The sequence below is a fragment of the Lutjanus erythropterus genome, chromosome 7 (assembly GCF_056507025.1).
Source record: "Lutjanus erythropterus isolate fLutEry1 chromosome 7, fLutEry1.hap2, whole genome shotgun sequence".
NCBI classification, from domain to species: domain Eukaryota; kingdom Metazoa; phylum Chordata; class Actinopteri; order Lutjaniformes; family Lutjanidae; genus Lutjanus; species Lutjanus erythropterus.
Genome location: NC_139323.1, coordinates 4,506,089 through 4,522,139, shown reverse-complemented (window position 1 = coordinate 4,522,139; position 16,051 = coordinate 4,506,089). Strand labels below are relative to the sequence as shown.

General features: G+C 40.0%; 1 protein-coding gene across 1 annotated transcript; it reads left to right on the top strand.

The window, feature by feature from the left end:
* The first annotated feature begins 111 nt into the window (after positions 1-111).
* On the top strand, positions 112-11,026 carry lrrc41 (leucine rich repeat containing 41). The gene is made up of 10 exons (XM_084722437.1): positions 112-363; positions 1,237-1,323; positions 1,414-1,472; positions 1,551-2,337; positions 3,764-4,000; positions 4,737-4,901; positions 6,576-6,674; positions 8,552-8,680; positions 9,982-10,054; positions 10,158-11,026. The coding sequence occupies exons 1-10, from the start codon at positions 246-248 to the stop codon at positions 10,375-10,377; spliced, it is 1,974 nt and encodes a 657-aa protein (XP_084578563.1). The 5' UTR covers positions 112-245; the 3' UTR covers positions 10,378-11,026.
* Positions 11,027-16,051: the final 5,025 nt, after the last annotated feature.

The window sequence follows — 16,051 nt, the reverse complement described above, 5'->3', positions numbered from 1 at the left end:
TATGAAAAAAGGTTTAATATCCAGAATATGAATTTTCTGTAAAGTCGTGATATTACACACTCTGGTCAGTAGGTGGCGACATGCACCTTCAACGTTGGTGTTTAGCCTGCCGCTAAAAACAAAGAAGAAAAACTACGAAACGGTAGAACATCTGAAGTGATTCGGATCACAGGTGTGTGTCCTGTCAGCAGGGAACTGTTAGCATCATATGTAAATGATAACGTTACAAAGTGAAGCGCTAAACAATGCGGGACAGTGTCCACAGAGGACAGGACAGAGAGACAGTGCGGCTGTCTCTGAAGGACATGTGTTTTCAAGCTGTCAGGACACATTTTGCTGCTGTGGGCGCTCAGGCTGTTCTTGGTAAGTGGAAAATGTTTAATGATACATACTGAAGTTACGTTTCCGTAACGGTACCGAGACTTGTTAACGTACACGCTCAGAACAGGGAGCTAAGCTAACTGTTAACTGGTAATAGAGGCTAGCATGTCACTGACATGTTAGCGTTGACTACATATCCCATAAGTGGAGCTATAACAGGTTAACTACATACACCGACCTCGCTTCAAACGTTTAGCTGACACAGACCTTTCCCATATATGTGTTATAATATAATGCTCCATTATAAGTCTATGGGGTTTCCTCAGGAGGGCTCCAAACTGTTTCAGGGGAGGTTCAGTAAATGGAAGTGAAAAATAACTTCAGTAGGTATCAAAAAGATCACGGTGTGTGGTCCAGTTAGAAATAAGTTCAGTGTTACTGTTTTTCCCACTTTCCCAGATTCATAAGCTAATAAATACCCTTTGACAGACATCTGTTAAGTATTTGGTGTAGTCCAGGGTAGGAACTACTTAATTTCTAGTAGAAAGAAAGTAGTTCCGATAGATTCTAAAGTAGTTCTGGGAGATACTGCTGCAGAGAGAAAGTAGTTCCTACATGAAACTGCTCACATCAAGGTGTGCATATTATCCTGAGTAACCAGGTTATGATTTTTGGAAAGAGACACTGTTTTTTTTAATTTTTCAGATGTATGTTTTTTGAGCACCATGGGCTGAGTGCCATTTAGTCACATTATATTGGAGAAAAAGCAGCCATCTCTGCAGCTAATAACTCCAAAAACACTCTGTTGATCTCCTGGTGTCATAGCATCACACATTCTTTGCAAGTGCTACTCATTAGTGGTGAGGGACTTTGTGTCCACTACGTGAATGTCCTAACCCATCTTTCATCACTCAGACCTTCCAGTGCCTCTGATAAAGGATCTTCTTCCTCATCTGACTGTGTGTCAGCTGGATGAGCTCCAGCCTCCCCTAAATCAGAGAGGTAAGAACTGCAGTTGAAGTGAACAGATGCTGCTTTGTGTTTGTGCGTTGTTGGTGGAAATGATGGCATTTTCTGTTTGCCTTCTCTCAGGGATATCAACTCACGCAGGATGGGTTGGTGTCATGAAGGATATTTGGGGACCTAACCATGTAGGTGTAACATCGTAAAATCCGATGCAGTAACATCTAGAACCAAGTTGTGATATGTCTCCTGTGTTACATTTTCAGGCAAAGGACTTTCCGACGGAAGAAGAGGCCAAAGTTGAAGTGATGAGAATGGTTTTTACACTTGTATTCTATGGCGCCAGAAACAGCTTCATCAAACAAAACATCACAAGTTTAAACGCTCCATCGTACCTGTGGGCTGCAACTAAATGTAACAGACATTTTGAACTCATAGCGAGCTCATATAAAGCCCTTCAAGGTTTAACTGCTGAGCAGCGGCCTCTTCTGGACCTCCAGGAGAAGCACATCACGAGTATTTGTGTGTCGCACTGCATCGATTTATCAAAGAGGACAATACAACCTGCACTGTATGTCCTCCATCGCCTGCTAGACCACGGGGTGGCTAAAAAACTAATTGTTAAGTCACAGTGTCCCATTGTGCTGGCCTGGCTTCTACATGGAAGGGGATCTCAGTATATAAACCCTGAGCTGAAAAAGCTGATGCACAGTAAAAAGACAAAGTCACAAGCTGCTCCAGCCGGTGCAGACGAGGCCTGTCGCAGGACAGGTCTTGAAGAAGATCAGGATGATCGAGTCACTCCATGCAAACGCCCAAAGTTGGATTCTGTCTCTGCAGAGGAGGAGGGATCTGGAAAAATAAGCCATATTATAGATCCACAGGTTCTCTGTCAAACCTTCACTCCATGTGATAGTCCCTCAGCGGGGGCTTGTCCATGGGGACAGATCGAATCTCTGAGGATTAGGGACTGTGGTTCTGAATGCCTCAGGGTACTGAATTCTGCCCTGCCGACATTTTTCTGCCTTCGCTCTCTAATGCTGAACAGCTGTTGTAAGTTTGGTAATTCAGAAGGGGTAAATTAACAAATTGTCCCTTCCTAAGCTCCACCCCCTTTCATTCTTTGCACCAGTGACAGTTGAGCAAGCTTTGTACCTCGATTAACTTTCTTCTTACCTGTTTCCTGTACTTAGACATGCTATGAGTTAGGCTTGTCTTTAGGGCTGGGTATCGGTCAGAATATTTCAATACCGGTACCAGTTCAACACAGGTTCCTCACACAATGAAAATTACATTACACACTACAGGACAAATATTTAACTCACTCATGTTTTACTCACTCAAAGCAGTTTCAGAACATAAAAATATATACCAGTTAATTTATAGTTCTACACCTTGCTTTCATTTAGTATTCATGGTTTCAGGAATGTGCAAACAGTCCCTGCCCTCTCCTGTAAAAACAATATATTCACATTATAAGCTAGCTAAAATTAGCAAAAGCTGTTTCTTTTACAGGAAAAAGATAAAGCTGACCCAGGTACCAAGTTTGCTCAACTTGCACAGAGCACAAAGAGGTGGGACTTATGAAGGGTCAGTTAAGGTCTATCTGTGAATATCCTGTAGTGGTTGTTTTTAAAATGTATTTATATCATCTTAGTCTTCACTGCTGCGCAGGCTTTTGGTTTATGATGAGGCACTACTGCTGCATTGTGTCGTTTGTCAGTTTAAAGAACCAGTGTTTAGGATTTAGTGGCATCTAGGTGTGAACTTGCAGATTGCAAACACCTTGCTTCACTCTCCTCTTCCAAGCATGTAGGAGAAACTAGGCTGGCTGTGAAACCCATGAAAAACTTGAAAGGCTGTATCTAGAACCAGTGTTTGATTTGTCCGCGCTGGGTTACCCTATACACGTAGTGCAACTCCACCTGTAGATATAAAGGGCTCATTCTAACAAAAAATCTTATTTTCAGGTGATTATACTCTAATGAAAACATACATATGACTGTTATATTCTATTTCTGCAATATTCTGCCAATAGATCCCCCTGAATCTGACACACTGGACCTTTAAATAGGGAAATGCTCGGATGGTCTTTTAACATTTATTCAAATTCAGATCTAAGTCCTGGATTTTATTAATATTATATATGTGTGTCATACATGGATGAAATATTTTCTGCATGCTGAAGTCTACATCACAACAAAATATAAACTGCATATTGGAACAGTCAGGAGAGACATGAAGGCAGTGCTGGAGGCAGTGTTTCCATCTGAATGTTCACACTGAACTGCAAGAACATTTAAAGGGATAAATCTAAATATATGGCATCTGAAAAAACAGGAAGGATAAAGGATAATTGTATTAAATCAGTGGACAGAACTAGAATGGAGGATTCTTTCAATTTCAGAGAATAGTTACAACATTAGACAACAACACACGTTGTGTTGTGCAGGAATGATTTGTTTTTCTGTTTGTGCAGCGATCTTGAGGGACTCAGACATGTTGGGCCTGGCCCTCGCCCTGAGGCAGCTGTCTGAGAGCTCCCGCAGCTCCCTCACTGATCTGAGCATCAGCGTCCTGCCGTACACGGAGCTCATGCCCATCCTGCTGGACGCCAGCCCCAACGTGACGTCCCTGCATGTGGAGATCCAGAGTGTGATTTGGGGACCACGCTTCTTAGCGCATCGTCCCAGGAGAGCTGAGTCAGACATGCCAGGTGCTGTAAAGCCTCTACCAAAATGAAGCAACACTTGTAGTGAGCAGCATTAGAAGTGTAGCTGTGGAAACACAAGGTTCTTTTGGAAAGATAGGTGCTCACCCAGTCCAGTCCAAGTAAGAAATGCTGTAGTAATCTCTATTGGAGTTGCAAATTTTGTGCATTTTCCTTAACCAGTAGTTTATCATATTAATAATCAATGATTGATTAATAATAATAATGTGAGGAAACCTATGTGTTCCAGAGAACCTTTTAGCTAGCAAACAATATAACTTATTAGTTCGCTGACAAACAATATTACCACTTTCTTTCCTACTTTTTACCTGGCTAACAAACAAACTACAAGGTTTTGTTAAGGACTACAGAGCAATCTTTTATATATACTTGGTCCAAACAGCACACAAATTTAGTTATTTGTGTATGGTAATTGGAAATCATCTCCATACTGATTAACCTGTTTAATTTCGGTTTCTATAAATAAACATGGATTTATTGAATGGAGTTAAATCTTAAAATGTGGTACCTTTAAACATAGTTTTACTGTACTCTGATTAGTACTAATCTTAGATTTAAGTAAATCCTTGTAGGTGCAGCCCAGTCTAAGACCAAAGTAGTATTAAATCAAAGACAGAATGACAACAACTTCTCTTAAACAATACTGCATGAATTCATAATAAAGTAGTGTCGTGTATTAAACATCAATCCATGGTGGGTGTTTCCAACCTTCTTTCAGCAGAGCTGTCCCTGGAGAAGTTGACAGTCAGAGTAACTGAGATCCAAACAGATCTGCTCTTCATCACATCTGTGCTGAGACACGCTCCACGTCTCACCACACTCCACGTAGCTGGACTGAGGTTACCAACTGGCTCCTCTCAAAGCCAACTCCTCAACACTCTCTCAGGTAAAATGTCTTCACTGTCAGCAGCTTGCCGTAGTTTGACTTCCGGGCCTTCTATAAGGTGCATGCGCAAACACACACACACACACACACACACACACACACACACACACACACACACACACACACACAGACACACACACAGACACACACACTGTTTCCCCAAACACTCACCAGAAGACTTTGTTAGACTCATAGTTACTTTCAAAGAGTTGTTTTTAGTGGCTTTAGAGTTGAGAGCCACAGACTGGGTATTTTTTGGTCTCTTCACAGGATTTGCTGATTACAGTAAAGAAAGAATATAGAAAAAGTTTAGCATTATTATTTTAATATCTGCTAAAACTGAGTAACGTTTCATCAACTGCTCACCTAATGAGACACTAATACGGTCCACTATGTTGACGTGTGAACCAAATTATAGCCCAACTGATGCTGGATTTTTTTTTACACATATGCTGATATCAATATAAAAAAAAAAAAAAAAAAAAAAAACAACAACAACGTCTCAAAAATGTATATCACCTGACAGGAATTCTTTTTAACATAAACACATAACATCTTGATATTCAGGTTTTCCCTCCATTGTATTGCAAGCCAGGTGGCCTACTGGGCCAAAGTGGACCCCCACCAGATCTAACTATCTGGAAAATTTAGCATTCCAAGACTGCAGATTGTCAGATTCTTTGTAAAACTCTATCATAGTTTTTAAATGTGTGTTGAATAAATAACTTATTTGTAACACAACATTACATAGTAATATTTTCAAATCTGCAGGGAGCTTTTAGCACTGACTTAATGTAGGACCCTGTGAAATCTCTGTTATGTCTTTATTAAATTCTCTATTCCACGATTACAGCTCTGATTATATTATCATAGAAACTACAGGGCCCGACTTTAATGCTGCCATCAGTCTGGTAAAAAATGACTCTTGGTCCCCCAAAAGATACTTGTCACTGGGCCAAACAGCTTTTCTGGAGGAAACCCTGACATGGATCCCTTCAATTCTTTTGTGACCCGGATCCAGGATATTTTAGTGTTAAAAAAAATGTCAGTTCTAAATTATGTAATGGTAACTGTTTCTAAATGACTCCAAACCTTGTTTGGCATTTCTGTACTGCAGTTTCTTTATATAATCAGCTGACATAAACACAGTTATTAATATATCTGCAATAAGTTAAGACCTGCCGGCCCAGCCCTAAAATGTTTTCTTTTTTTTTTTTCTTTTTTTTATCAAAGTCAGATGTATTGATCTAGTTTTAAACTAGGACTGCATGACACAGTAAAAAAATCATATTGTGATTATTTTGACACATATTGCAGTATGATTCAAGGTTGGTGGGAATGGTCATTTTTGCATCACAATTTTCATTTTCCCAGAAAGAGATGATGATGATGATGATGATGATGATGATGATGATGATGACAATGATGATATTTGTTGTGGTCTGTACCAAACAAATATGTTTTCTTACATCTGGAGAACAAGATTTGTAGGGTGGGACATCTCTGCAGCACTGCAGTACTTCATTATAATATCTGTTCTGTAACACATTTCCCATTTATCAAAAACATGCAGCTTGTGCAATTTGGATATTTTGATTTAGATTTATTGTGCAGCCCCTCTCTAAACCAAGTGTTCTGTGAAGTGCTGTCAGTAATAATGTGTTCACCTTTTAGGGTCAAATCACTTGTTGAGGAGTCTCAGCTTGGAGGACATGAACCTGTCTGATTGTCTCCCAGAGATTCTGAATCTACTGAGAGACTGCAAGTTGGAAGGTAAGAAGATAGAAGAGAGCCATGAATACAAACACCCATTATTAGTCTTCTTGAATGTGGACTTCTCAGCAGCTGTATGAAACAAAGTAGGTTGACCTCAAAGGGACAGTTCACCCCAAAATCATAAAATAGATATTTTAACTCTTGCCTGTAATGCTGTTTATCCATCTAAATAATTTTGGTGTGAGTTGCAGAGTTTGCCACACACACACATGGTACTCTGCTTGTGGCGCTCAAAGTGCCCAAAAAAATAAATTTACTGTCTTTTTCCAAAAATCATGACCCATTTACTAAGATAATCCTCAGACCTTGTTGTGAGCAATTTGATGCTGGATCTGTTTTCTCTCAATGGTCAAACCTACCAGAACTACTTTGTTTCTACTAGAAGGAAAGTAGTTCTCACATGAAGCTGCTCATAAAAGACAGACATTGCTGCTGAGTTTTTTAAATATATTTTTATGGCATCCTGAGCACCACAAGTTGAACACTATCTAGTTCCATTACACTGGAGAGAAGACAGACATCTGTATGTATGTCTCCAAAACTCAGCTCACACCAAAACTATCCAGACTGTTGAACAGCACTACAGGTAAGAGTAAAAATATGTATTTTTTGCTTTGTGGTGAATTGTCCCTTTAAGGTGTTAGATGATTAAAAGCTGCAGATGACAGCCTCTTACTTTTTCTGTAATCAGGTGAACACCTTATCATGGAGAACAGTGGAAGAACACTTCAGGGTTCTCACAGGTGCTGGAAATCCTTGAAAACACTTTAATTTTAATGTGGTGTTTTCAAGGTTTGAAAGAATTGAAGAAAATTTTGGATAAAGTGCTTGAAGCTGCTTGAAATTGTAATTGCATTACTTTCATAATAAATCACTGTCTGACTGAACACATCACTTTTAATTGCTAATTACATTTGGTTTTCGCATAGAATCAAGAAAACTCCACTTACCACAATGCATGTGTAATTTTGTTGGTATTTATGAAATTCTGAATGTTTTTTGGGGGGCCCAGCTGTGTTATACAGGGTGCCAAGACTTCTTACAGACAGATGACACATTTTGAACCATGAAACTGTGTTTTCTTTTAATTTGTCACGCTTCTGTGGAACTTTCAAGAAACATAATTTGGGTTGTTTATATCACAATAACATCTGATTTAATGTGAAGAAGAAGAGAATGGGGCCTAATCATCTTGAGCATATATATGTATATAAATATGTAATTTATCACAACTATGAGATGGTGGAAGAACTTGAAAATGCTTGAAAAGTGCTTGAAAAGATGTAGGGACCCTGACATTTACACTGTGTTAACATGGCTTGATTGTTTGTATCTGTATGGTGTGGCCTGGTGAATCTACCTTGTGTATTTCATTATATGACCCGGCATTAATGTAAAGTTAATGTAAAGTTCTAAGCCGCTCTCTGCAGAAATATCACTAAGAAATACAAGCATTCAATCTAAAATACAAACCACAACAGCTGTGGCTCTGTGGCCTTGAGTAAGGACAGAAGTGACATTAGAGTATTTAAGTCCTTAAAACAAAGCAGACCTCAGACTACTGGTTTGCACCTGACATGAAGTACTTCACATATGTTAGTTCATTTTAATGTTTTGGTGGCCTAACCTGGTAACCTACATCGTAGAACCATTGTTGTGTGTCATAGTCAGTCAAACCCAGAAGAAGTTAAAGTGGCAAAAAAAGAGCTCTTAAAGATACATAAAGCAATTTTTCAGTAAGTCACTATTAATTTCTGTCAGCGTTCTGTCCTCTTTCCATGTGTGGAGGTGTGATTCCGTCCATGTTCTATAACTCTGACTGAGCCCAGTCCAGAGTGGAATTCTTAGTCCTTTTTTCTGTCTCCCTGTGTCAGAGCTGCGGTTCAATGACTGCCGCCTTCTGGAGAAGTGGAGTGACAAAGAGAAGAGTCTGCAGCAGCTGGTGGCTGCTCTGAAGACCGTGCCTTCTCTCCACACACTCAGCCTGGCTCAGAATCGGTTAGGTAAGAACATCATCAGGAGCTGAGGGAGACCAAACCAGAGCTGAAATGACAGTGAATATTAGACTTGGATTCATCAGGTGAACAGACCAACATGAAAGCTGGGGGGTGATTCCATCAACGTGGATAAAGAAAGTCCTGGCTTAAGTCTAGATCATTTAAGAGAGAGATCCATTTCATGGCTGTGGTTTAGAGGAATCAGTAACCATGGTAACTGATATCACTGAGCTAGCCAGGCTAACTGTCAAGCCTATTTCACTCAGTGGAAAATAATTTTCCACTGAGTGGAAACAGAACCACAAAAGACAGTTCCCTCAAGTGTCTTTCTGCAGTCTCATCTCTTCAGCCAACAGATTATCTGACATGGAGTGAACCCTTTTGTTTAAAACCTTTGAAGCTTTGAAGACAAGAAACATCAGTAAAAATCATGTCCTTCTGCTATGTGTTTTTAAATACTTCTTCAATTTCTTTTTCAACTCCGTAATTTTCAGATTTGTCTACTCTTTGTCCAGTTACTGACTCTCAGAGCCAATTAAGAGATGATGCTTGTTATTCAAACATACACAAGAGCAGCTGAATATGTAGTTTGTAATATCAGTTAATCAATATGAATAGTTACTGATTCATGTTCTGCAGCAAGATGCGTAGTACAGCCAAATATAATCAGGAAAAGGAAGAATGAGAAGGAGAAGACAACATGCAGGTTGGTCTCAGGTTGACATCTGTTAGTAGTGTACTGCTGCTGAGACCTCAGTTTAAGGGCCAGATGCTCTAACAAGTGAGCTGCTGGGGTATTAGGTTTGTTTGCATTTTTTTTTGCCAAGCCATCTCCCTCGTTTTGTTAATTGCAGCAGTTTTGACCTTTTTTCATGATAAACCCTTTATATTCTTTATCTAATTCAATCTTCAGGATTTGCTTTGCTACTGAGAATAACACTTCTCTAATTATCCCTTCTTTTTGTGACATAATATCTTCTGTTTGACAGTCAACTGTTTTGGGCTGCATATGTTCTCTGTGTAAGCTTGTTTAAGCCTGGCTTCAGTTGGCTTTCACTAGATCAGGCTAAATTGTGTCAGTGGAGAGGCTGAAGTTGCAGTAAATTTTTTTCATTTAAAGCAGATTTCATTATCAGCCTTGATGGAATCCCCCTCTGATAACATGTTTGTGTTGTGTTTAGAGTTTCCCTGCCAGGTTAAAACAGTCTAGTGTAACTGTATCTGTGGTATTGGTGTCTCTCTAACTCATTAATCATTTGTTAAGCGAATGTTTCTACAGTGTAAAAAGTGACTTCTTTCATCAACAGCCAAGAACGTGTGTGTTCTGGCCGAGCTGTTCTCAGGATGCTCACCAAGCTCTGTGAAACGACTCGACATCAGGTAGGTTTTTAATGCAGGACTTTTACTTGTAACTTCCACCACTGGTGTTTAGTGTTCAGACAGGTTTTTTTTTTTTATGATTTCCATGTTTTGTCCTGAACAGTTCCAACTTCATTCAGCCTGCTGAGCTGCTGGAGTTCGCCAAGAAACTGACAACACATCGTCCCCGACACCAGCTGACCCTGGACCTCAGGAAAAACCCAGGGGATCGAGACCCCGACACGTGGAACGCTGCGATTGAGAAGCTCCGTCCGTTCTGTGTTCTACAGCTGGAGGGATGGACGTCCACCAACACGATGGCAGACCACATCAGCAACATGTGAACACAGCTGAAGGAACAGCTGAGTATCAAACACCACCTGCAGGAGTGACAGGTGGCTGTAAATAGAACTTGATTTAAGGTTTGTAATTTTATTTTTGAGAGAAGAGGGACTGTGCTCAGTCTGACTTCAGTTTGTTACAAAGAATTCCAGCAAGTTTTCACTGTTCAAGAAAACCCACAAACCTGCAGCCTGAGCCACTTCTCCACTGTCCATCTGATGCAGTATTAAGAGTGTGATGAGTCACTCATGCATCTGATGCATCAGGCTTTAACGTGTAAGATACAAGTACATTGATTCACGTGGCCTGTATCGATAAAAAGCTGAATGTGAATCAGAAAAAAATTGATATAACACTATCATATCGATACTCTCATTAGGATGCACAGGTTTCATTTTTGTAATCAAATAACTGCAGATGTAACTTTACTGTTTTCTGTTTTCTAGAATTCAGTGAATGAAGGGTTTATTTCGACCAAACCTGAGTTTCTGATTGTTGGAACGTTAGAAAGATGAATACAGATGTTCTTACTGAGTTTTTTGTTCCTGTCTAGTTTGAATGACAGTTACAATGTTAGAATCACAAATTGTCAAATGGAGTCTGGCAAGTTTGGCCAGAGCAATAAATCAGCTTTTTCTGGGTTAAACAAAACTTTCCTGATTTTTTTTCTGCAGTAATCCTTTCCATAATGGTACCAGACACTTACAAATAACACTCTTAGCCCGTCAGTGGTAAAACAAGTTGTTTAGTTTGGTTTCTGCAGGCTGCAGCTCTCTCCCTGAAAAATCGCTGTCACCATTAGTCACTTAGAGAAAAAACATGGGTAAGTAATAGGTTCCAGGTTGAAAAATGCAGAAGTTACCCTTTAAATGTAACATTTAATATGGTAATTTAATGAGGGTTTTTTTGTATCAAAATGCAAAATGTCACAGCTGGAAAGTAAAAGAAAAGAGCAGCACATTTTAGTTTGACATTTGAATCATTTATTAAACCAACGTCCGTTACACTTCCAGAGTCTTCCCTCGGACAGAGTGTGAGTGACAGTGGACATTAAGATAGAACTGAAAAACCTGGAGGATTGATGGAGGTGAGGAGCAGCTCCACAGCTGCCGCCTCCCACCTTCTCTTCATTGTCATTTTCTTTACATCAGACGAACAGCATCGACACCGACTACCAATTCATCATTAGTAGGAACCAAGTAGAAAAAACAATCAGAAAAACGGATTAAAAAGAGTTTAATCTTTTTCTTAGTGGATTTTTTTTAAAGCTAAATACTGTAACACTTATGTTCTGTAAATTCAGTTTGTTTTCCTTGTATATTTTCATAGTTTAGTAAATTCAAGTCGAAGAGAGTGAAGACCCTATGTCTGCATGCTAACTGGTTGATTTGCTGGGTCTATCTACAACCATCTCTTACATAAAACAAAGACACTCTCACAAACACACACCACATACACACTCACACACTGCCGCAACATGTCAGCCTGGCCTGGCCAGCTTGCAGGCTTCTCATTTACTTATCAGTTCAACAAGAAATAAATAATTGGGCCGTATTCATACCTCACAAAGAAGTCAGTTGTCGAATGAGGGATGAGTTTGTTCTGAGTGATTGTAGCTGAGATTTGGGCCCTCGCCATAGCAACCTAGTGTGCTGCAGCTGGAACAGGATGTCATGTTCAGTGTCCAAAGGACAGGAAGAAAATTGGTTCCAGATTAAATTACAATACTTATACATGTGATTCACATATTGTGTCTTGTTAGTGAGTTTATCATGACACCTTGGTTTTAAGTAGAGCTTGGACAGGGTTCAAACAAGGCAACCCCACGAGGAAGATGGGACATTATCCTATGTGAAGTCACTGCGAGTTTGCCCATATTTGCACCATTTATTGCATCTTCTATATGATAGCAGGATTTTACTGAGCAAGGCCATTCAGAACAGCTAAAAACAGACAAGTTCAGATGAACATTTACTTTGCGATTCAAGATCCATCACAAAATCAAAAATGCATATTTTTCTTTTTAACTGTAGTGCTATTTATCCATCTACATTGTTTTGGTGGGAGTGGCTGAGTTTTGGAGATGTTAAAACCATATCGATGTGCAGAGGGAAGCGTGCATCTACTCACGGACAAGAGGTTACAGCGCAGCTGAGGAGGACTAGGGCTGCCCACTTACAGTCAACTAAATCAGTAGTTTGAACATTGTTGCAAAAAAATTGGTAGAATCTAAGCACGCAGCTCAACAAAATATATATGTCTAGTGTTTTAACATTTTAATGCAGAAATCTTACATATTATAGCTTCAATATTGAGCTATGACTAGTCAACTAATGGCTTGAACTAAGACAGCAAGTCAGCTATCTGGGGCAGCCCTATGGAGAACGTCATTAATGTTTACATCCTACACTGTCACAAATGCAAGTCTCTCATCCATGAATAGATGCATGGTGATACAGTTTGTTGGTGTAGTTTGGTAGAAAGAAAATAATTCTCACAACAAGGTTTGTGGTTTGTGGAGACATCGCTGTTGACTTTTTCAAATTTGAAAAATTACAGCGAATATCTCCAAAACTCTGCAACTGATGCATAAATAACACTACAGGTAAGAGGAAAAGATTGCATTTCCTTGAGGACTATAGTCTGGTGTAGGTGGGGAATGTAGTCACTTGCCGAAATCAGGAAACTTTTCATGTGAAGAAAATGTAGTATTGCCACACTGTCCAATTTGCTATTTAAAGAATATTTTTAATATATTACTGGTTTACTGGATTAATATCTTTGCAGCATGGATCAGTGATAGATAGTGATGGAGTTACTGTAGACTGATAGCTGACTTTTGCGAACCCTAATCTCAAAAATGCACAAAGTCATCTACAACTAGAAATGTCTGGTTTGCCTTTTCCTCCAGACAAGTCACTTCTTTATGGAGTATGAATCAGATCTACAGCTACAGATATCGGGGCTTAAAAACACTTTCTGATACTTGAATGGATGTTCGGAGATGAGTTTAAATTGCCACTTTTTGACCTCTATCAATGTGAGGAAAATTTACACTTTTAACAAGACTTTTAAAAAAGGAAATAAAATAAAACAACCACCCACCCTGTTACATTAACTTCCACAGCAAATTTCCACTGTTACATATGGTGCTTTGTCCTCTCTTGTTTCTCTATATACTTATTTTTACAGTCTGTACAGTGTCAATGTACATGTTCTCTATGTGGAGTGTGTATGTCAGAGTGAGTGAGCTGCACATCACACACACACAGCAACACTCAGCAGTCTGCACGAAGAAAAAAAACAAAACAAAGATGAACGGTGAGACTGAGTGTTATTTGGACCTTTAAGGTGGAAGTCATTGTGTTTCCAGGATGGTCCGTGTGTGTGTGTTTGTGAGTCTCCATGATTCACAATCATCCTTTCAGTTGTGTCACAAAAAACCCGAATGAATCATACTGGTACAGCGAGATTTACACAGTCATACATCAACACGTGTGTGCCCTACCATACTGAAAACTATACCCGATCGCACATCCACGCACTCATACACACACATACACGCATGTGCCGTAACAAAAACACACACACCGGAGCCTACAATACAATATCTCGAGAAGGCATTAAGGAAATCTCCTCAAATAAATATCAATAAATTAAATCATATAAAAAGAACGGGTTAAAAACAGAAGTTCTGTTAAATACAGCAAAAATCTCAAATGAACACAATAAACAACAGTACTGGCTCAGAGACAGAGACCGAATGATGCAAGAGACGGGTACATTTTGTAAACAATGACAGACAGACAGACAGACAGACAAGCACGCGGGTAGACACATTCACAAATCATTAGTGAGCAGAAAGGCCTGTTGGGGCTCAGTGGTGGGTGAGGTGGAGGGGGTGAGGGGATGGGGCTGGAGGGGGAGGTACTGAGGGAGAGCTGGCACTTCTCAAATCTCTCCCAGTAAGTACGAGCATGCTGTGCTGTGTTTGGACGTGACGGATGGGGCCTTGTTGGCAGTGCTGCTATCATCCAGACTACTGTATGTGTTGATGATGTGTTCAGGTGGCCTGCGGTCAACGGCTGACGTGACTGGACGGCACCAAACACTGAGGCAGGTGGACAGACAGGACCAGATTTCATTAAAGACTGCTGTAAAATGAGTTTGCGTGTTGCAGGCGATTATCTGTCACAGAGCCGAGGTGAGAGTCACTGGCTGATGTCCTTTGTTGGCACAGGTTCATTACCTTGAGAGGCAGCTGGACTTCAAGTTATCTGTTTGAGAAAACTGGTGCAGCCAGTCAGCATCCTAGGAGGGACTACTGGCAGCTACGGGTGTGGTTTTATGTGTGTCGACAGCGAGAAGAGACTTGTCTCAAACAAACAATGACAGCTCCTGAAGAGGTTAGTGTAGATACTGTGATAGCATCAGTTATATCAGAACTGGGGAGTATTTCTTCATTGCAAGAAGAGCAAAGGCTTTTCTCCATGGAAAAGATGTTTATGCTCTTTTCCTGACCAGCTTCGGCAAGTTTGATTTACTAACTGGTTCTGCTGGTAGTAACCCAACACACCAGAGGGTTCGTTACACAGAACTAAAGGATTCTTCAGCTGCCTGGCAGGGTTACTCTCAGACTACGTCTTGGTCTGATTGGTTGAAGTTAGCCCACATGAGATGTGATGGACAGATGGTTCATCCAGTCACCTGTCAAGCGCCTGCCCTTTTCCAAACAATCTCCAAGGACGACTTCCCAGATGGTTCTATGTAACAAACCATCTGGTGTGTCAGGCTAACAGGTTCAGCCAGTGAGCAGAAGCTAAACTGACATGACTGTCCACCACGAATCAAGCGATCAGAACATGGACACCAAAATCCACCTGTGCTTTATATTACTGACTGCAGGGTTTGTCTGCTACAGTCTGACTTGGTATGACCAGTAGCTTATGGTGGCTAACATCAGCTAATATTACCAAACTTAAGATTTCTCTGCAGATCAGGTGAGTCCTGGTCTGCAGAGAAATGCTATCAGTGTCCAAGGAGGACAGTGACAGGATGGTCATTTTTTCTTCTGTGTCAGGTTGTTGGAACTGAAGTGAGCTGAAGTGAACTGCTGGGGTGATTTGGACTAAGAGCTGGTGTTGTTTGTGGGGCTTAGTTAGTGTCAGGGTTAATGATGGATCCAGCACGTCACCGCGTCATGTTTCAAGTCCGCCAAAAAAAAAATTCTGAACACAGAAATCCTGAACAACAGTTTAACGGTCAAACTCCACAATTCAGCAGTACATAGTTCTGAGTCTTTTCAGTTTTCAGCAATTATGTTAACATGTGTAAGGTGTTTAGAAAAAAAACTTTTTTTTTCTTTACACAGACTTTGGATTGGTTTTGCAGTTTGGGTTTGTTTAAAGTCTTATTTTTAGTCAGTTTTGGCAGCAAAAGCTTGAAGAGTGTCCTCAGTCCCTATTGAGTGAAAGTAATCTAACAAGTTAATTTTCTCAGTAGTTAACACTGTAATGTAATGAATTACTTTTTAATGGCAGTAATCTTGTAATGTAACTAGATACTTATAAAGGCTCCCCAACACTCTTAACAAGGAAAATGGATACAAAGCTGTGTGACCTGGAAAATGTGCATACAATGTCTACTTTAAGGTCTTTTTTGAGCAAAATTAAATTA